Source organism: Cupressus sempervirens, chromosome 11 (genome assembly GCF_028749045.1).
Source record: "Cupressus sempervirens isolate cs-2001-9-10 chromosome 11, ASM2874904v1, whole genome shotgun sequence".
In the NCBI taxonomy this organism is placed as follows: Eukaryota; Viridiplantae; Streptophyta; class Pinopsida; order Cupressales; family Cupressaceae; genus Cupressus; species Cupressus sempervirens.
Window position 1 is genome coordinate 304,616,028 of NC_143128.1, and position 23,546 is coordinate 304,639,573.

Here is a 23,546-nt window from a genome sequence, read left to right on the forward strand (position 1 = left end):
GCTTTAGTTAAGGTATATATTAATATCATCATTACATTGCACTTCTTTTAGGTGCAAATGGTAGTGATAACATGTTAAAAAATGTAAAAAACAAGTGTCACATAGTTGACGTATAGTTTAATTAAGTAGAGTGATAAAATAAGAATTTAATAATTATAGACTTCACAAAAAAAAAGTTGTAATAGAAAAAATGAATAAATTCTAATGATAAGTGATTTTTGAGTCAAACTCATTGACCCATGTTTCATGAGTAGTGATTCAACATGAATCCATCTCTCATGAGAATAAATGGAATACTTAGCACTCATTAGATCTAGGTGATGCTCACAGGGGTGAAGCATCGGGACTTCCCGGGAGGTCACCCATCCCAATACTACTCCAGCCTAAGCACACTTAACTACAAAGTTTCCTTCACGGTTAAACCCAAAGCTTGCAACCCCATTTGCAAAACCTTCACCAAGTGTTGTGCCTTATGAACCATTCATTAGAAAGCCCCTTAAGCTCATCAATTGATAAGTAGGAGATAATTTCCACAAGAAGTCACATTGTGATATTGCTATCAAGATTTAATTGTGTGATTTTTAAGTTAAACTCATTGACCCATGTTTCATGAGTAGGGATTCAACATGAATCCATCTCTCACGAGAATAAATGGAACACTTAGCACTCATTGGATCTAGGTGATGCTCACAAGGGTGAAGCACTGAGACTTCCCAGGAGGTCACCCATCCCAGTACTACTCTAGCCTGAGCGAGCTTAACTATGAAGTTTCCTCCATGGTTAAACCCAAAGCTTGCAACCCCATTTGCAAAACCTTCACCAAGTGTTGTACCTTATGAACCATTCATTAGAAAGCCCGTAAGCTCATCAATTGATATTTTCATATTTTTATAATGAAACTTTTGCATTAACAAGATTAAAAAATTGTCATTTAAAAAAATAACATACATACCTACATACATACATGTATATATGAAATATAATATTTTTAATATCTGAAGTCTAGATTAATTATTGTTAATGATTGTAATTAATTATTTTTATGTGTTAGCCAATTCGAACCCAAGATCCCACATAAAAGACTCACAAATTACCATTATATTGTAATCTCTTGTAATAAAAAAAAATTTAATTAATTGAAATAAAAAACATGATAAGAACGAATGATTGCAATAGTATCAGCACAAAGACAACAATACAATCGGCGTATCCCTTAACCTCTAACAAATAGACTGCTACTAATTGAAAAATATAAATCGTTAATTATTAACTCACCACAAGTAAATATAATAGTTTTACTGGCGAGGGCCCTAAATTTGGAGAGTTCAAAACTCTACGAATAAACCCTAAGTCCGCCGTAACGAAGGTATACGAAAACGCCTGTTGTGTCAAAGCAGGCACAAGGTCGTAATATTGAAGAGCAAAGCTTATTGAGAGCAGATCGACATAAGCGCTGTAGAAATGGCGAAATCTATGAGGTCAAAGAGGAAGAGAAGGCTAAGAACACTGAGAAGAGAAATAGCAGAGCCGTTCTATGACAAGAAGGAGGAGGCGAAGCTTGCCGCTCAGGAGGCTGCCCTCGCTGCTCCCAAGCTTGAAATAACCGTACGCAGATATCAAATGGGTTCGCAGCTTAGCGCCTTTCTTTCTTCTCGAATGCTTATACCCATATGACCGCCATAAATCAAAAATCTTTTGTTTGCCTTTGTCTTTTGTCTAGAAGCAGAGCCATATGATAGAAACTTATACTGAATTCCTATCTTAAAAAAAAGGAAAAGAATTGTAACTATACCCATTTTTTTTCATTTCAAGTGCCAGTGCTTATTTCTTTTTTATTCTGGTTCTAGTAATACAACCGACGTTGGCTATTCTTCCTGATTCTTCCCATCCGTTGAACGTTAACTCGCTCGTAATATAATTTCTCCGTTTCAATATCGTAACATATATTATCCGCTACCTCCTCGAGCAGTATTAGTAGGTCATTGAAATTCTACAAGAAACACAGTGTGTTCATAATTGGGGTTTGCTGATGAATTTAAGGGCTCTAAAAAGTTTAGAAGCCGTGCAGGTAGGATTGTGCCTTCCTTCAAAGAGGCATAGCCTAACCCGACTAAATTTGGTGTTTTCAGTCTTGTGTAAGTTTTTGTAGTTGGACCTTACTTCAGATTGGCGTTGATTTTGATGCTTTAGTTTGGTGTATTGCTGAAGATTCAGTTCTAGGATGGTCAATGCAATAGTATTTGTCTAATTGTAGGGCCCTTAGCAATTATTTCCTAGCAAACTTTTGTTAAAGGTTAGGGACTGTCTCCGGTGCAATAATGGGGCAAGCTTGTATCTCATTCTTGAAGTTATTAAGCTTGTGTATGCTCAAATGGGCTCTCCCAGAGATATATGTCTGTTGGAGCTTTTGGCCAGGAGGCCAATTGGAACCTGTAATCTTACCCGTGTCCTTACTATTACATTGCAATCCCTTGAATCTTTCCTTTCAGTTTTGAATTATTTGCTTCATAATAGATAAACTGCCAGTTAGTTCCAAAGCCTGTTGCAAAACTCGGAGCAAAGCTGGGGTTGATTTTTTGGGCAGAAGTTCCAAGGCTTTTGGTGATTGTTGCTTTACGAAAATTCAATTGTTGTCAAAAAAACTTGTCTGCACAGTCGTGCTTTGATCCATTATGGAATCTGTTGGAAGCAACTGATGAGCCTCGCTGTCTTGTACTCTAATTCTGGCATACTCTGGGGAGATTCTCATCCAGTTATGGATACCATTCACCATATTCAGTTCTATTGGACTGTTAGTTTGCATGTAGTTTATTTCTAGCTGCACAGGTTGATTTTGCATGTCAAGTGCATCTGCATAAGTATTTTATAGATGTTGTCTTAAGAGGAATAAAACCTCATGCTTAAAAATTCCTGCACCTGAGACACAAACTATAACCTGCAAGCAAATATACTTCTCTGCATAAAGGTGCTGAAAAATGAGATAGAAATTACAGGGATCAAACATTCAGTAGTAATTTTATCAATCACCGAAGTACACACAATCACACAGATGAAAAAGAAGGCAAAACAACTAAGTTATTGGTCTCCGAAAATGTCACTGTATAATCAAATATCCAAAAAGTTACAAAAATGCTCAAGACTGGTGAAGGATTCTTCAAGACAAAATAATCTGAAAAAATAGCTATGTGCTGTTTAAGGTAGCCTGCATTAAATGAGGGAAGTCCTCAATCACAACATGATATAATAAATTAGAAAGATTGAATAAATAGATTTATTTTTATATTAACACTCTGATTTCTGTTGCTGTGTCAATCTGTATTTATTTTTTGCAGCTAAATTTCATAATCTACAATTGGTATCAGAGCTGTAAGATAAAGGAAGAACAGGATTGAATTTATTTACATAATTGTGGGAACAGGCAAATGAGCTGTTTTAAAAAGATTGTGCAAAACATTGTTAAAATAAATCTCAGTTTAGTACATGTGAAGGGATCAAAGGTTTACTATAGAGTGCTGCTATTTTGTAATCATAATTGAAGCTGCTAAGAGCATTGGAGAAATGAGAGTAACATTCAGTTGAATTAAGAAATGGCAGAAGATTGTGGTTGTACGTAAAGAAATCTGTTTTAAGTGTTAAGTTGCCTTCTTCAAATGAGGGACTCAAGAAATGGCAGAAGATTGTGGTTGTACGTAAAGAAATCTGTTTTAAGTGTTAAGTTGCCTTCTTCAAATGAGGTACTCAAACCAATTTTAGGATGACAAAAGGCTACCATATTATTTGAGGAGTCCACTGTCAAAAAGGAATCACTGCAGGAGTGAAGAATTACCCTGTTTGATTGTGACAAGCCCTCATGTGAGTACAAAAATAAAATTGCCTGCAAAGGAAAATAACTTCTAGAAGGGTAAATTGAAAAAGTTGAAAGAATAAAATTTGTAGTCAGATCAATTTTCTTGCAGCATACAAAAAAGAAAATGGTAGCCTAAGGTTGAAGGCTCTAGTATCTAATAATAGTGATTTGTGTAATGAAACTAAAGTTTCTTAGGTGAAGATGGTGAAGTTGAACGTAAGGATATTTTTGCATGTGCATTTGTGGTTTGTGAAAGCTAATAACAAAGTTTTGTTTGAAAATATACCTATTCATCCATTTATGAGGCCTAAGAATGAATGTCTAAGATATGTTAAGAAAGATAGATCTGATGTTGCTAATGTTACAAGTTTGCACAAATCAGCTCAAATAATGTAGTGCTTGCAGTGGCATAGGGAATAGGGAATAACATAAAAAAGAGAATCATTGGGATCTTCAACCTTTGTGGGTTGAAAAATCACTCTAAAAAGTGCTGTTGGAACAGAGAGTGGAATGGACAATCTCCAAAAGCATTAGGCAATTTGATTATGGATGATTTGATGGATCCATTTGGAGAAAGTTACAAGTAATGTTCAAAATGTTGTATAAGCCTAAATGTTTGGAAGTCAAGAGAGATGGTCAAACAACGTTTTAAATGTTTGAGTTAATGATTTGATGGCTACTTGTTATGATTGACACAATAAAAGATGTCTCAAGTATTTGAGGACTTGACATCTACAAAAGTGTTGCACAATAAGTTGGAAGGAAATGTTGCATAGTGAGTTCCAAAGATTTGGATTTTGCCACATTGAGTTACTATGTACAACAAGGTCACATTAAGCTGCAGTGATCCAATTTTCAAAGCAAATTGATTGCTTTGAGATCAAATTGCAAGTCTCAACATCAAGGGGCAGTATGTTGAAAAATGATGTGTGAGCCTTGTCGCCATGCACTTTAATCCTATCATACCATTGATCCTCATCTAGGTGACACATGCCATCGACCATGTTAAGCTTTATTTCATTGTTTGTTTGCATGTAGTTTATTCTTAGATGCACATGTTGATTTTGCATGTCAAATGTATGAAGGAAAACACTTCAATTTATTGTGTATATTCGGACAAACTGATCTCTTTAAAAAATAACTACCGCTGTTTAATGTAGCTAGCAATGAATGAGGGAACTTCTCAATTGTTGAGATACATTGTAATAAGTTTGAGAGATTGAATGAATTTTTAATTTGTGTGGTAGAACATTCTCTGTTCTCAGGTGCTGTATCAAATTGTGTTTCTTTTCAGTGATTATGTTTTATAATCTACATAATCTGCCTTGCCTGGATTGATTTTTGTGTGAAGCAACTATTCACAAATGATATAACACAACATTATGATTGAATTCCCTCAAACACTTGCAATTGAACTTCAATGTTGCCTCTTTTTCTCAACAAAGCTCTAGCCTCTTGCGCAGTGAAATTTCAAAGAACATATTGACATTTGCAAATACATGAAAGTTGAAGATCAAGCGATGGACCACTTAAAGGTTAGGCCCAAAGAAAGCAAGCCAACTGGGGGGGTGGGGGAATTGGTTGTAACAATGAAAAGCATAAAATCTCTCAAACATAAACTGATCCAAATGATAAACAATAAATGCAAGATACACAATACATAACACAAGATTTGTTCTTGAGGAAACTTGTTAAGGAAAAGCTCGACGAGGATCTAACCCACAAGATGATGTACTTTGGTAAAAGTACAACTCGATTAAGAGCATGAAAAATAGAGATTGAAAGGAGCACATACACCTAGAGGCTTACAATCGATTCAACAAGGCACACTACTTAGAGCACATTGCTCACATACAATTCCAGATTTGGCCCTTAGTTGGGTTCATCAATATCATTACAATTATCACAACAGGATAGGCATATAGTCCAATACAACTAAACTGACAAATAACATTTTTTGTGTCTAATGCAGTTTCAATGAAGTACAACATCTCTTTTCTCATATCAACCTCACATATCTGGCATACACACCTTGTATACATCTACTCTCTATCTCACAATTAGAAATCGATCTCATACACACTCAAACGCCATCAGGTCGGCCAAGACCTAATAAAAGATATAACAGTTACGCTCAAACACTAATGCGATCCACAGTTGGTTAGGACTTTGATAGGACTCAAATCTTCAATCACTAACATGCTACACCAAGCATCAAAGAACGCTACTTCATAAGATTGATTAGGACCTAAATGAAGAAACATCCACATGTTAGCAATCAAGCAATTGCGATCCTCAATTAATGCAGAGCACCAACATAGTCATCACATGATATGAGAACACCAACAAGCAACACAAATACCATAAAAAACCTTCACAACAACGCCAATATGAAAATCAAACTCATCTTCATCATCAAACTCAAGAAGATTGAAATCGTCACTATCATACATATCAAAAGATAGCATGTATTGCTCAAAATCATGAGCAACAACTGCGGACTCAAATATAAGATACAAGAATAATTCCAACATTGCAATCTTTGAACCATCAAAACTAGTTCATACCGAACCAAATACACATCCTTTGCACTCAGGAACACTGTAGCATTAGTAATAAAAATCGGTAACTTTGACAAGAATAACACCAGAAATCTTCAATGTAATAACCAAACCAACAAGAATACCAAAACAACACATTTTTCTCAACAACAAAAGAAAAAGTTGACATCAATGACAAAACATTAACGTCACCATGGTACCAATCTCTAAAATCATCCAACAACATATTCTAATGTGAAGGAAGTTGATCATAATTAGCACTGGGCACAATTATGAGCGCTTCACATTGCGTGAATAATTCAGAGATATTAACAAAATTTCTAGAATCTAAGGTGTGAAAGCATCCTTCAAAAGCATACATACCCATGGACTATATTTAGGATTTTATCTTAATGACATTGATAAGACTTTAGACTAGGGTGATTGACAAAGTAGAAATTCACCATATATTTCCATACCTAAGATTTGTAGCACGTATTCTTTTGTTAAAAAGTGAATAAAGAAAAATTAGATTGGTATGACATTTCAACAAGAAATCTAAGAGTATTTGATGGAAATATGAAACATTGAATGACTTAAATTTTCATGTTTGAGCAAAGCAATAAATTTCTTTGATATTTTTTTTTGACTCACAGGAATTTTCATTTGAACTCTAGTGCAATGTATTAAGGGTCTATGATGTATATGATGAATGCCTTTTCAATGTTATCATATGAATATTTGAAAGTTCCTTATATTTAAAAAATTCCCTTTTTAATAGCTACCAACTAGCCACCTTTTACCCCTTATAATGGCCCCCAAAAAAATTCACCCAAACGCTTCCTTTAATCCTTGCGTTGCATGTCCTAATAACTTGGTGTAATATAGGTATCTCACTCTTGTGGTTAAGGTCATCTATGTAAGTTGATATGGGAACAAGTTGTGTTTCTTACTTTTGTTGTTGTGCATGATTATTGATATGAAATACATAAATTTAATAAATTGATTTGGAATTGTAAGTAGAACTTGCTTTATACCAATGATTTGTATCATGGGGTTCATGATGATTATTTGGAGGGCAACCCAATAATGCAACTATTTTGCTACTGAGTTTTATTCTAAGTTGTTGGTTAGGCTAGGGGTTGGGTACAAGTTCAAGGATTGAGATGTTGGTATAGAATTGTAGGGCCCATAGAATAGTAGGAAATTAGAGAAAATTAACAGGCTGATTTAGAAAAAAATAGATGCCAACTAGATCCTTGCACCACAATGCCCCCTATATAGTAAAGGACCTCCTGGAGGGGCGGGGTCCTCCGCATGCACCGGAACGCAAAAATGGCGGCCCGACAAACCCAAAATAGTAAAGGGTCCTTGAGAATAGTAGGGGTTGGAGTTGGGTACAAGTTCAAGGATTGAGATGTTGGTATGACAATTTTCTCGATAGGATATATATATATATATATATATATATATATATACCCATAATTTGTAAAAGTAAATGCATTTAGAAGTGGGAACACATGATAAAATTTATAATTTAATGCTATGTCATATATGTATACCCATAATTTGTAAAAGTAAATGCATTTAGAAGTGGGAACACATGATAAAATTTATAATTTAATGCTATGTCATATATGTCAAATCAAGGCAAAATGCAATCAATAATTTTCATCTTTCTTTCTATCAAGAGTATTAAATTCATCGCTTGGTTCATTTGAACAAGAAGCAATCATATTGTCACTCTCATTCATCGCGTTTTGTGCAATACCTCCTCCCCATCTACACTAGCTATATGATATCTCACACCAAAGGTGCATCCAATTTGGCATACTCTAGGGTTACATCTTAATTATTCATATCTATAGCTTGTACATGTTATTCTTATGTGGTAAGAGGTCCAAGCTTGAATGCACATAGATTATGTAGGAATGTTTTCTGATACTCCCATCGTGGATTTGAAGTACAAGTCTATATATGATTGGTTATGTGGGAAGCTAGGGTTTCTTGCTCATTCATGTGCCTTGTCTTCCTGTGGGGATCAATAGATGAATAAAAGGCACTTTTGTGCTCATTTAGTGTTCTTCCCTAAGCGCTCAGTAGAGAATCATGCATTTTTTGCACCTCTGTCCTTTGTTATTATAACTTAGCCTATACCTTTGTATTAACGAGGTCTACTATTTTTTACTTCCTCCCTATTCATGTATGCTATATAAACCTTGTTACCTCTATGCATATATAATGTTTATCATCTTTTTTAGGGTTTAGATGTGCTCATCTATTGTAGATGTTGATCGTAGGTTATTGATGCATCGTTTGGTGTCCTAGCCTAGGCTACATGTTAACTTTGTTAAGTTGGTAAAATAGGGAATGGTTTGTTTTCTTAGTAATTTTTTTGATACTTTGTAATGCTAGGCAAGAAGAAACATATTTTGATTTTGGTGCATTGTCACCATTTTAATCTTTTGCTTTCTTTCATCTTGTCTTCATGCAAGTTAATATGATAGGATAAGAATTAGGGTTGTTTAGTGTTGAGTTGGATTAGCACCTATGCATTTAGGTTAGAGAGAAAACAACCTTCTCTGGAGATTTCACTGCAAGGGGCTCTCACTTTGATGTCAATTCCATTGTGTCACTGGGATTTTAGGGTGCATTTTCATGTGACAATATGTCTCGATTAGGTTCTCTTAAGGAATGGTCTAAACTTCTAGGGTACCTTTTAGGCTATGACTTGGCCAAACAAAAGTTGGACTTGAAGATAGGGTTTGGTCTTGTTTTTGTTTGGGTTGGTTATGCGCACCATACTAGGAGTTCCTAATGTTTTATGTTGGATTGAATATGTAGTAAGAAATTTCACAAGAAGTCATTACACTTCCAAATAAATAGTGGGATTACAAAATAATGATTTTTACTCTTGAAGAGAATGAGCAGCTATAATTCATATGTGCAAAGTACTAAAATATGGATCTGAAAGCCATGAGATCACGAATTTATGTTCTCATAATTAGAGAACCAAAGTGCAAACAATTCCTAGTTGATTAATCATGGTTTGTGTCTAGTCATTTTCTATTCTTGGAGTTGGTTATTGTGGGGAAGAAAATAGTGCATCGACCTAGAGACCTTTTAAGTCTTAAGGGATGGAGTACCTCCTTGCACCACCTCATGTTACTTAGCTAAGAGTGCTAGGGAGATTGGATGTGATAGAGATCTTGTGTGGTTACTTCAAGGTGGTTGAATGCGTGTGTTTATGTCTAGATGTCTTGATGTGATTTAAATAACTAAATGTGAATGAATTGCTTATGACTAAAGTAAATGTACAGATAAGAATATTCTAATATTGGGAAATGAAAGAGCTAAACACAAAGAACAAATATTGAGCTGCACAAACTTATTGTCTTAAACAATAGTTCAACCCTGGGAATACATCGTGGATGTCAAGCTCCAACATATCACGTTGGCGTCTTGTATATACATGGTATTTACATAATGCTAAACTGAGATTGTAGAACAAAGTAACGAGAATCGGAATCGACACGGCCGAATCGAATCGTGACTTGGGGGTGAATCGCTGGTGAATCGGCAAATTCGAAAAAACCCTTTAAATGTAGAGATTTTAACAATTTAAGACTTATTTCATGCACCTTTTATTGAATATAACTTAAACACACTATAACATCATCAAATAGAAGTTAAAACTTAACATACATAAACATGAAACATAAAATCCATCACATACGTAACTATGTTATCATTATGTACTAAAATGTAAATTGTAGGCTAGCTGAAGTAAATAAAAATCAAATTATCATAATGATTCAAATCATAGAATGTATGTAAGATAAAATTATGAAGATCTATAAGACATCAAATCATAAATGTATGTATAAATCTAAGATGAAGATCCATGAAAGTTTGAAAGGTATGTCTATCAGTGATTCATTATCACTATCAATATCTATACAGTGTAAACAAAATATAAAAACAAGGCTCCAGCTCAAGCCTCTTCTTCTCTCTCACTTTTCCTCTTTTCTACTCATGCTTAACAAATAGAAAGCCCTTTAGGGTTATAACAAAGAGAATAGGTCAAAAAGAAAGTAAAAAAAAAAGGTTATTTTTAAAAAAATTTACAACTCCATACATTTTTGGCCACGGGCAATTTCTTGCTGATTTTTTCATCCGATTCATGCGATTTTTTTGATGAATCGTCGATATTGGCGATTCATCCAAAAAAATCAGGTGTGGCGATTCTCGACTCCAAAAAAATCACCCACCTTGAATCTTATCGCTGAATCACCGATTCACGCGATTTTTGAGTGATTTTCGTTACTATGGTGTAGAATGAAGATGGAATAAGTGTATCGTATTGGTGTCTTGTGCATACATGGTATAGACAGGTGAAGACAAGATGTAAAACAAAATAATAAAATGCTAAACTAAGAGCGTAGAATAAAGATTGAATAATAGAATGTAACCCTAATGGTAAAGAACTACTCTAGGAGCATGAACTAGGAAAATGAGATGATTAACAAGATGATAAAAGTACTATGCGTAATTTGAAGGGTGAAATGAAGAGAGAGTAAACCTGATTTTGATGGTCAATAGTGTGATCCTGATTGAAGGTCACAAACCCACGAAGAAGCCTGCACACAAACAAGAAGCATAAATGGTTGGGGTGGCTGTTTGGAGACTAACCTCAATCAAGTCCTTATTTTGGTGTCTCCACCTCCACAATAACTATTTAGATACAAGGAAATCAATGATCAATAATTGAGTAAAAACAATAATGTAAATGCAATGTAGCTTACAAACCCATGAAGAAGCCTGCACACAAACAAGAAGAATAAATGGTTGGGGTGGCTGTTTGGAGACTAACCTCGATCAAGTCCTATGATCAACAATTGAGTAAAAATAATAATGTAAATGCAATGTAGCTCACAAACCCACGAAGAAGCCTGCACACAAACAAGAATAATAAATGGTTGGGGTGGCTGTTTGGAGACTAACCTCAATCAAGTCCTTATTTTGGTGTCTCCATCTACACAATAACTGTTTAGATACAAGGAAATCAATGATCGATAATTGAGTAAAATAATAACGTAAATGCAATGTGAACAAGAAACATTTATAATAGATAATATGCTTCAAAGATTCAAAAGAAGGGTGAGAAGGCTCCCCTACAAGAGAGAGGCCCAACCATGGGATATAAAGCCAAGATGTGAGCTTGAAAAGGTTGAAAATGGAGACAACTTGCAATCAAGTGATTTTTTGGCGAGTCAAAGTAATTTGTGAAGTGTGAGAACGATCAAGTGAGTTGCCAAGTGATGCAAGAGGAGAAAATGAAGGCCAAAGGAGGGTTTTTTGATGGACTCGTATAGAGTCTTGAGTAGGCTAGCTCATCAACGAACATAGGTTGGTAATTTGTAACAATCCAATGACAACTTGCATGGCTGCAGATTAGCGGACTCTAGTACATTGTACTAACGTCTTTGAGGCACTAACTAGTCCAAAACTGTTGGGGCTGCATGAGAGGAATCTCAAAGCGAGTGATTGCATGAATCTTGAGTCTTAGGCTAAAGTAGGGAAATGCTACAATGGCCTTTATACGTGGTGTAAAATTTAAGCCATTACAATTACAAATTTAAAAATAAAGTTATAAGGAAAATTACAAGAAAATTATTATGAAAGGTTTTGTTTATGCAATTGTCGATAACTTTATTTCATGTAGTGTAATAGTTAGCTTCTGGAGTTAAAGCCATGTGGTTAGGTATGCTAATTCCCAATGAGCCTAGAAAGCCTTGTTTGATATGGTGCAAAAGGTTTGACATTGCTCCTACGCTTCATGGAAGCTTTTTGGTGCTAGGGGAGAGGGTCCAATAATTGAGTGCATTCCAATAGTTGTGATAACACTCGTTGGTTTAATTCTATATTGTTGGCAATATTGAATCAATAGTTGGGGCTTAAACATTGTTATTTTTGATGATAACTGCACCTGATTGAATGAAATGCATTCCTTAGATTTAAAAAGCAACAAATCATGTGATGCAACATCAATGAACCAATAAAACATGCCTTAGTGTACAACTAGTGGTGTCGGTCCTTTTTGGACATCTTGGCAAAAGCATGCTGATGTAGCATCATATTTGATGGTGCGACCTCAAAACCTGAGTTGTAATCGGGGTACTTGCCAAGTAAGCTGCTATAAAATATTGGGAGTGATTTGAAAATTCCATATAGGATTTTGAAAAGCACAAAGCTATGGCGCTCAACTGCTGAGTCCTCTTCCCTATGTGCTTGTAGAAAGGAAAATTAAATAAAATTGTCTATTGAAGATTAGAAAGAAATTTGTAGAAGTTTATTATAGATCCCAAAAAAGGGTTAAATAAAGAACCTGGTGCTAGATAGGGGAAATCATTCCTTAGGACATTAACGCATTGCAGTAATTTGCACATTAGTAAAATGCTATTTATTTATTTCAATCAAGATGCTACTTATTTCAGTAAAATATAACGTGCATTTATAGAAAAATTCAAAAAAGAAATTAGTAAACTAGAGCAAAAATGATTATTCTAATTAGTTGACATGAATGATAATAAAACAAAAGAGAGGGAGGGAATATATCACCAAGCTTGTAATTTGTTGGAAACATAGTTCCATCAGATTGCGAGTTGTGTGAGTAGTTCGAGTTGTTGAGCCAAGCCAAGTAGACCTTGTTGAGTTTTTGTAGCTATAAACCACCCATTTATACCCCCAAAACCCCCCTACTAGACATTCCTTTCATTGCAATGAGTATCAAATAATTAAAGTTCCTAGTACCCTTCCACACAACCTCTGTTACTAGGCAGATGCAACATGCATATTTCAAGACAAAAGACATCTTTATCACGGTCTCTGCTATTCTTCCTTGAAACTCACAGTTCAACAAAACTTTCACCAGACCCCAAACTTTGACAAAATTCGAGAACATATAAGCTCTTCCCCTGCTGTGCACTACCTGTCTGTCAGTTCCTTCCTCCCATTGCAAGTTTTTTCCTTACAATTTACCTCCTTACTGCATCACATCAATCTTTGCATGTGTTCTTAGGGTAGAAAACCTGCACTACTGCTCGCCTTTTCCCCGCCATCCTTGACCGCTGTTGCTTTGGAAAGGCCACATTAAAACCAACTACCTTTCTTCCTTGCACTTCCTGAAAATTTATAATCTCACGTTTAAGCTGCATCCATTCCACCACCATATGGTTATTGTAAACTTATCTATTTACTCCTTTCAGCCACTAAACAAATGGGAACTGAGCCATTTCCTTACCTTCTTCATCCATCTCATAGCCTTTGCAATAGTCAAAACTGAAACCTGGGAAACCCATTCTAGTTTGGATTCCAGTACCAGTAGCAGTTCTGAGGGGAACAGTGAGAGCATAACCCATTTAATCTCCTGTTTGCTTTCACTGATCTCCAACCACCAAGCCATTATCATTGTTGCAATGTCAACATTGATTTTCCAACTATGCTTTGCATCTTGAAAGAGACTCCCCAATGTGTGCTGAACTGCTCTTACCACACCTGATAATGGGCACTTCAGCAGCAGTTTTAATTGGTGGTCTTCAACTGGGCTGAAAAGGGCTTTCTGCTGCCTTTCTGGTTACAAAGGTGAATGCGGTTTCCATGAAATTGCATCCCACCCCTATTAACAAAACCATTTTGTTAACCACACTTTGCCCAATTCTTCTCTGCTTTCCTGATACTTTGGTTTCTTCAGCTCCTTATATCTCTTAAATGGAGACTCCTGTGTTGGCTTCCGGATAGCCATCATTTCAATTCATTCATGGGCTGGGCATAAGATTATTCAAATATGTGATTTAGTGACTTTTTTCATTTAAAAACATCACTTGCCCATTTGTGCAATCAAACACCACGACCATTCCTTCTATCAATCACTTCGTGCATTTATTATTTCTGACATGACATTTAAATTCAATTTAGCGTCGTCCTGCTATCTAATTTAAAGACCATTTGAGATATATAATAAAACATCCATATTTCCACCATTACTCTATAAAGTATCCTCTTCTATAAGCTACTTCCTGTTTTATCTGTACTTCTGTCCTGAGGTGTCATTGATGGCATTCTTCAAAATTTCTATCCTCACCTCACCTTCATAGCCAAAACCTAAAGCCCATTTTGACAATACACCTGCTTCCATATTTCCTTCCCTTCTTATACAAGTTACCATAAGGTCATCTATTCCTTCTAGTCCATTCCTAGTCGGCTTTATGGAATCCTATGAGTGCCAAGCCGTTACAAGTTTTTCCTGTTTAATAGCATCCACAATTATCCTTGAATGCCTTCCAGGTGAAGCCGCTTTATCCCCAATTTCGTAGCTATGTTTACCGCTAATGCTGCTTTCACTTTGGTAGTTCTGTTTGTTCCCGCAGTTAACCTGTTGTCTGCCATTGCTAACATTTCCCCCAAATGATTTCTCACTACGATCCCTGCCCCTGATGGTCCCAGAATCCCACTCGCTACCCCATCAAAGTTTATCTTTATCCAATTTTACTTTGGGCCTGTCCACCTATCAGCATTTTTATCTAGTAAGCTAGTACACTCTTTAAAGCAATATGATTTTTGTTTTTATAAGAATCATTTATATAATTTATAAATGCAATTCTCATAAAATCATCTTAGAATATAAAAATTCAAGAATCACACTTGCCTATCTATTTTTGTAAATATTGCTGTTTTTAAGGTGATATTATCTTTTACCAGGGATTATTGGATATTTTGATCAAATCGGCAGATCATAATCTCCGTTAGGGGTTCTATTATGGATCTTTGTTTGGTTTAGTGGATCTGGCAAGAATACTTTTGGGGTTGGGTTTGTTTTGGGTCCGTCCATAAAAAAAGGTCTCTCACACACACACACACACTAAACAGGAATCCAGTTTAAAATACCACAAGGCATGATGATATAATCAAATGAAACCACTGTAAGTGCTAATGTCATCCAAAATATAAATGATAATTATTATGAAGTATTCATTGTTCAAGCACAAAGTTTGATATTAAAATAATAATATAAAGTCAAACAATCAATTGACAGTTTCTTAAGGATTTTCTAAATCATTAACACCAGCATCATTTAACATCAGATGTAGTGTCAGCGCCGCTGACAGTCAAGGTGTGCTCACTTTTCAAATTTAACATAGAGGGAGTTGAAGCAGCCAAAACTTGGTTTGCTTTGGCTTCATATCCCTCAGCTTCATGGGGGTCTGGGTGTAGTGTGTTCCCTTCGTGATACAGGGCATAGTCGAGTGGTACCCACCACTATACCCAATTGATCTTCAAACATAGTAACATGGAGATGCGTTCCCCCCCCTTTTGCCTCCAACTGGGGACTTGGGGACTCCGTTGCCCCATCCCAGTGGTGCCACCAGGTTCTGCCACCTCTGCCAAGGATGGGGGGTGTCCCGGTGTTGACTATTTGCTGATTTGACCATTTATCTTCAATGTTTGATGTTCCAATTCAATGCAATGTTAAAGTATTTACTCTTTTACATCTTTACATTTTATATGGTAATACATCTTTTCATAACTAGCATTTTAAGTACCATATGCATGGTATATACAACCCCCCCATCCCCCTGCTGCCTCTCCACCATTCCCAAATTAAGGTCCCTCTGTCCTCCCGCCCCCAGGGTGGTGTAACTGTGCCTTCAAACTACATAGATCGACATGGCACACATCATTTTTATGGCATTTTCAAAATGCAATGACAAAGGTGGAAATGTTTAATTTTTTTATATTTTTAAAATAAACAAGGTAGAAAAATGGATGCATTTGCTCAATGTTTATCTTGGTTCCCCTGGATCCTGACTGGGTTTGTCATAGATGAATCCAACGTAAATCTCCCTCATCTTCACCATATCCACAAGCAGAATGGACTGGATCAATTATCTGGTTCAGACCAAATTCGAATTTGGTCAGTCTGCAGGTGGATTCAGTACATAGATTTAAATATCAATACGTTTCAGGTTTCCTGCACTTTCAAATGTCTCCTAATTTTGGTTTAAAATAAAATTCTATTCTTAGGAGTATCAGTTGTGTCATGCATGTTCAGCAGTTTCATCTTCAGTTTATTGAGTGATCAATAATATCTCACAATTTGAACTTATCTCTGAAAATTCAATATTTTAGTCCTGTAGCTTGTACCTTCTGCAACCGATGATGACCATCTGACTTACAATAATGAAGAGCTCATCAAAAGAAAGTGTAGATATTTTGTTGCATAGTTGTGAGCAATCATAGTGGCATACTCAATCTTCTGAGTCCATGAAAGAAAGGTGCAAACCTTTCACTGAATGTTTATAAGCGATCTTGGTGTTATATTTAATCTCTTTGATATTGTAAAATCTTGTTCGCGAGCCTGCTTTGCTACTCTAAGGTCCTGTTCCTGTTTCTGCTGCGCCATTGTCAACTCCTGTCCGTCAGTCTAATTTTCTATTGTAAGATCCTTTTGTTTTTCTTGCCTTAGAATTGGAAGATATTGTTCTTGATATTCCGTTGCAATTGGAATATTTTGTTCTCAGGTCTGCTTCTATAGTAAATTAAAAATTTCAATGACATTTATTGATAATGTACTCAATGCCAGTCGCTTATTAATCTCAGCTATTCGTGCATTACTACCACCTGCTGTTATCTAGCATTTAATGGATTGTTTAGTTGATTTGACCATCCATTGACACCTGTAACATTCGGTGTCCTCTCTAGCAAATCACCAAATATTTGGGACCTCTTATATGGGCTTTAAAAAAGTTAATATTTACCTGTGGGCCTAAAGTCTCACTGCAAACTTAGGGCTTTTGTTAGCGACAATAACCTAGAATCAAATGTCTATTGGCATATTCCTAATTGGAGTAGCGTTGACCATTCATCAAAAAGAAAAAAAGGAAGTTTGCATGTGCTGCATGCAAGACATTGTATACTTTATTCTTAGGCTTAGTACATGCTTATATCAATTGAAAATGACAAAGCCCCTTGCTCTTTAACTCTAGTAAAATATTGTTAGAAATTTATAGACAAAATAAAGGTGTTTCAGAAGCCACATCAGGCATAAATATGCAGAAAATTTCTGTTTCTGTTTGCTCTATATTTTCTCATAAACAGTGTTCTTCATATGTAAATTAATAGACAAATCTTAAGTCTGTGCTTATTATATTTACATAACCATATGGAAAGGAAATGGAGTGTACCCTTTGAAAGTTGTTGGCTTGGTGATAGGGTGGAGCTAAAGCATTTATTGTGCTTTCTTAAATGTACAGTAGTTGTCTTGGCATGTATCAGCTGAGCATGTTTATAGAGCAGCTTTGTGTAATTTTGGTGTGGCAGGGAGTCAAGATATTTCAGAAACAATCAAGGTTTGGTTAGCTACAGGTTTCTTTGCAGTTGAGTTTTGTTTGAACTTCAATACCCTGGTTGAGAGGGAGTCATTTTTTTGAGGAATCAATGCCCACAATTCATTGACAACTATTTGTGCCTCAAACTACTCTTGTGCAAAATAGTCCCCAGCATTCAATAGAAGTTTTTTGTCCTAAAATCTTTCTTGAATGTATGCACCTGAAACTGCTTCAATTTCTTATATGCATCCTGTTGTCTTGGCTAATTCGGTAACTAAAATTCAGTATGTATTAGGTATTGGGAATCAACAGGAAGGAGGACCTCTCTTCTATTAATTTGGAGATTGATGATTGTTTTTTATCATCATTTGATTTGCAATTGCAATAAAATCTTATTTTTTCTCAAGGAGATCTAAATCTTGAATGACTTTTTAACTTGGAAACTGTGAAACAAGGCTGGTTATTTAATGTCGTCTTCTCTATATTTCTTTTTGGATGTTATGGTAAGGCACATGCATTTGGTTACATATTATGCTAAGGTCATGATTTAAGCTCTCAAGAATTCTAGACATCAGACATTAGAAATAAGAAGCTTATAAGCATCAAAATCTATTCCTTTACTGTTTTCTTGAATTTTTCATTTGTCTGGGTATGCAAAAGAATTTTTTCTGAATGTCTCTAGTGGATTTACTTGTTTTCTGCTTATCTTGGGTTTGTAAAACAAAGATCATTGATTATGAGCTGGCTTCACATTACAGAAATAGAACCTGCTAATGGAGGAGGAAATGAGAGGACACCAATGGCCATTGACAGTGGTGACATGAAGAAGTCTGTCCTTAAACCTGTAGGTGGTATTCAAAAGCAGTGGAAGAACAAGTCAGGAGCAAAGAGGCAGCGGACAAAGAGGCGTAAGAATAAAAAGCAAGACTTCTAAGTAAATGGATAACTTGCACGTTAGCTTTCTGGATGGCAAAGTGTATTTACTAGTTTTGCTCCAGTATGTTTACTTAACAGTGCTATCTGAAGTTTTGTTGATCCTCACTTAGGTTTGGGTTGCGGCTCTGAATGTAATTCTATTCAGCAAACTAGTGTAGTTTTTCCTTGTTTCTTGAAACCATAATTTGGATCAACACTCGATATTTTATCATTAGTACTGTAAAATGGCGGAGCGGGCATGATTGTGGCTTGTCATTCTTTTTTACTGCTCTGGTTTCAATGTCAATTGAACTGAGTTCTAAGCAAATGGCTGCCCATTCATCATAGCCATTTAATAGTTGTGATCAAAAAATTATTATGAAAAGATTCTAGGCTTGTTATTTTTTGGCCTGATAAATGTGAGTGCCGATACTTCACTGGGTACCAAGTGATTTTAGCTGAATTGATCGGGGCATATCCCTACGCCATTGCTTAGTTTATTTTGGCTAGTCAGTGGCTGCTCATTTTTTAGGAGATATTTGTGGAGATGGTGACACCATGAATATTTACTTTTTACATGATTTTAAACAAAAAAAAATGAAATTTGTATTAATAAATTTAATAATAAAATTTATAATAAATTTAATAATAATCTGATCACTCAATTTATTTAGGAAAAAATAGAAATAGAATCTTTAAAAAAGAAGAAAAATGTTTGTGGAGCCACATTGTTAGTCATGGTTAGTCAGTGTATTTTTCCAGCCCTCCTTTTTTCCCATTTTTTTTGATCACTAAACGATCGAAGTTCATGTATAAATTTTTATTAATAAATGAGAATTTACATATTTTTTCTGTTCAAATGAGCATTGATAGGAAATAACGGAGAAAGAAAACTTCCAGTCTAGCTTGGGACAAAAGTTTTATATTATACAAATTTAAAAAGGACATTTCTCAATGTGTTTGATTATGGTATTATTCACATGCTTATACATACTATAGAAGTTAGAGATTACAAATAAAGTTCCATAGAGAAGGAAAGTCAAATACTGGCACGGTACAATACATGTGCCTTATAGATACAATTAGGGAGATACTTTGCCCTAACTACAAAACAATGAAAACCACTTTCTAGTCCTCTCAACCCAATGGATTCCACCAAGTTGGATTTCTTTTATTCAATAGATAGGGTCGTCTCAAGGAATGTTCATCTAGTTATCATCTATCTTGATTATGTGAAGGTTTATCTTGAAGTAGCAGGGGTTAGTAGTCAAAGCATGTGAAAAGAATCAGAGAGAGATAAGTTTCCACAATTGTCTATAAAACTATTACTAAAACAGCTTATAATAAGGCTCTTAGTAAATTCAGTCCCCCTTTGTTGATCTTCAAATCTATTGACTCACATTGACAAGTGAATTTCTTGGTCAGTGTTGGTCAACATTATATAAACAAATTACTCAATTTATATAATAGATAAAGTAGTGAATTCAATTAAAATGAATGATGGGATTTGTAATTTTCAATCTCTTCAGAGTGCTTGTTTGTTTTGAGGTTATGACCAAAGTGCAAAGTCAAAGCTTAATTGAAGCTGTCAAGATCGAAAAGTTTACAGGATTAAAAGTCTAACAGATTATAATTTCCGTTACTATTGACCAGTAGAATGATTATGAAGGAAGCAAAGAACCAATCTAGATTGATCATAGATAACCAAATTGGCATCTGCTTTACCCTCAACACACAAGTCAAAATTCAAACCCTACACACACTAATACAAGGATATAAATGGGTACCACACTATTACAGAGCCGAAAGAAACCAGTCAAATATCATGTTGATAATATCAAACCAGTTTGAATTAATCCTACACTACAATTTACAGTACCTGACACATACCCTAGTTCATAGAGTAAGGTTTCTTCCATGCTTTGAGCAGACATATCAAAAACAAATAATAAGATTAATCAAATTTACATGATTTTGAGCATTCCTCTTATTTGCCTATTTCTTATTAATTTCTCTCTATATTTATTAGTGCCAATTTATAGCTATTATTCCAAAGCTTAAACTGTTTGAAAGCAAAGTTGGAGCATATCCCTATCAAAACATTCATTATCTAGCATGCAGCCAATAATTTCAAAGTTTATTTTCAGTAATTTTAAACGGTTACCAGTTAATCACTCTAAACATAGACTGTTACTTTTAGATTTAGACCTATGTAGTTGATTCATGGGCTATTGTAAAGGGAAGCTACTAATAGGGTTGAAAAATTAGATTAAGCTAGAAGGGAGAAGAAGAATCCTGATTTTAGTTTAACAGACACCTCTACCTACAACAGTATTGGTTTAAGAGTTTATCTAGGAGCTAAAAACATATGACACCATACAACACAAGTGAGAAACACGATAATAACATAGGAGTTAATATAATTGTATAATATCCTTAAAGCTAATATTACAAAATTGGCTCCCTAGCTGTAGTTGGCCGCAAAGAGGGAAAATAGGAAGAAGGAGACAACAAAAGGCCAGACCAACCAAAACAAGGAGCCAAAAGAGGACAGAAGGAATGAAAAGAAACATTGGAATCCTAAGACCAATATTAATTATATTAATAATATGTATCACAAAGATTTATTATAAATTAATATGTTCTCACCGTTTGCTCCCTTATTTGCTAATTGGTCTGCTATAAAGTTACTTCTTAGTAAATATATTGAATCTGTATTTCTTTGAAGTGGACTAGAAGTTTTAGGACTTCTTCCAATTTAGAGTTTAAAACCCAGTTTGTGGTCTCTCTCTTTTTAAGGACATCTAAAACTTGTGAATTTCCTTCAATAATAGTTTTTTTAATTCTTAGAGTTGGGCAAATTTGGAGTCGTTCTTGAAGGGCTTCTAATTCTGCTAAATTGTTTGTGTTAGTGCCTATAAATTTGGCCCTTTTAGAAATCCAATTGCCTGAGTCATTATTAATGATGCATCCTATTCCTACTACCCTAGGGTTGCCTCTCGAAGCTCAATCAAAATTTAATTTTGTCCAACCACTTGAGAGGGGGTTTCCATCTACACTTAGACCTTGCTTCTTGATTCTTTTTTTCTATACATAAGTGGGGGACTAATTAAAAATTTCCAACTCTTTTTAATTAGACCATCCCAATCCGAGAAGGGTCCTCTTCTTTTGGGGTTTTTCTTAGGTGAGAATTCATGGTTTCAACTATACTAGCTTCAATTTTATTAGTGAGCTCAAATACAGTCAAGTCCTGATCATGAAATATTCTTCTGTTTCTTTCTTTCCATACTTCCTACAAAAGGGTAGATGGACAAATGTTTTAGAGTTTGCCATAGATACTACTATATTTGTCAGAGGATCATCCACAAAGAAGATGATCAAGATTTTCTGGCAGAGGAGCGGTCTACCCCAACATTTGTTAGAGCCATTCCCACCATTTTTGTGTATATGAGCAATTATATAAGAGATGCTCGATATCTTCACTATCTTGCTTACATAAGACACATCTTGATGGACCCTCAATGCCTATCTTTCTGAGTCTATGTGCTATAAAAATCCCTTTTAGAATGACAATCCAAAGAAAGAAACCTCTTTTTGGCAGGCAAGAGGAGTCCCAACAAAGTTTAAGGGGTAGACTAACTTCTTCCCATCTTTGTGATTAAGTAATTATTTTATATCCATTTTTTACGCTATATCTACTGTCTTTTGACGCTGCCCTCTTTTCTCTCTATTTGCTTTATTCTCCCCTTATGGATGATGTTTTCATACACCTCTTTTTACTACTAGTTCCAGGTCAATACTATCCAAAGTTTTCCATTCCCATCTTACTCTACCTTGAATATCTCTCTTAATTTTATAATCACAGACCTTGTGCCCCCACAATTTGACTAATAGGTCTTTTAGGATTACAGGGATACCTAAGCTATCAATTGGAGGGTGGCCATCCCATGAATCCTCCCAAAAGAGGGCTTCTTCTCCATTACTAATATCCTAGGTGAGATATTTACTAATCTAAGATCTATTTTTTTGTAATAAAGTTCCAACTTTCAGATCCTTTAGGGAGATTCTTCATTCTAAACAAGGAGTAAGGGTCAACAATGTTTAGGTATTTGCTATATAAAATTTTTGACCATTTTTTATCTCTTTCTAAGTGTAGTCACCATGTCAATTTAGCCCTTAAGGCTTCATTTTGCCAGCATAAGTTTTTGATACCTAAACCCCCTAGTTCCTTTGGTTTACATATGTTTTCCCATTTTATAAGTGCCATCTTTTTATGTTCGTCTGTATCATTTCAGAAAAAACTTCTGAGTTTTGCTTCTAGACTCTTATTAATAGTTTTAGTTAGAGGTAAGCAAGAGAGAGGATAAGTTGGAAGAGCAGATAGAATTGCTTTGATCTTTGTAACTTTACCTGCTTTTGTGAGCCATTTATCTTTCCAGCCTCCTATTTTTTTATCCATTCTCATTAGGATGTTATGCCATCCTTAGTTTGTTTTATTGCCTCTTTCTAGTTCTAGTCCTAAGAATTTATATGGGAACATACCTTTTTTATATCCCATGCTATCACATATCTGTCTTTCCATTTCAGGATTGGTATTAATGAAAAATATTTTTGATTTTTCAGCATTCACTTTTTGTCTTGACGCCTCTATGTATTGTTGAATAATAAATTTGAGGTTTAAGGCCTCTTCTATTGTGCTTTCTCTTGACAAAATGATATCATCTACATAATGTTGATGAGTAATGTTAGGGACATTTTCTATTACAATGATTCTTTTGATTATGCCTTCATTCAAAGCTTTGGTTATTGCTCTACCAAAGGCTTATGCCATGATAATATAAAAGAAAGGGGATAGAG

General features: G+C 35.2%; 1 protein-coding gene across 1 annotated transcript; it reads left to right on the forward strand.

Annotated features, from left to right (window-relative positions):
- Positions 1-1,282: 1,282 nt before the first annotated feature.
- On the forward strand, positions 1,283-19,133 carry LOC149529345 (uncharacterized). The gene is made up of 2 exons (XM_089810017.1): positions 1,283-1,624; positions 18,533-19,133. The coding sequence occupies exons 1-2, from the start codon at positions 1,462-1,464 to the stop codon at positions 18,706-18,708; spliced, it is 339 nt and encodes a 112-aa protein (XP_089666143.1). The 5' UTR covers positions 1,283-1,461; the 3' UTR covers positions 18,709-19,133.
- The last annotated feature ends 4,413 nt before the right edge of the window (positions 19,134-23,546 follow it).

Excerpts from the sequence above, each read along its gene's own strand:
- LOC149529345 (XM_089810017.1), top strand. The coding sequence starts at position 1,462 with ATGGCGAAATCTATGAGGTCAAAGAGGAAGAGAAGGCTAAGAACACTG. Across the intron at positions 1,625-18,532 it reads CGTACGCAGATATCAAATGG|AAATAGAACCTGCTAATGGA; the intron begins GTTCGCAGCTTA and ends TTCACATTACAG.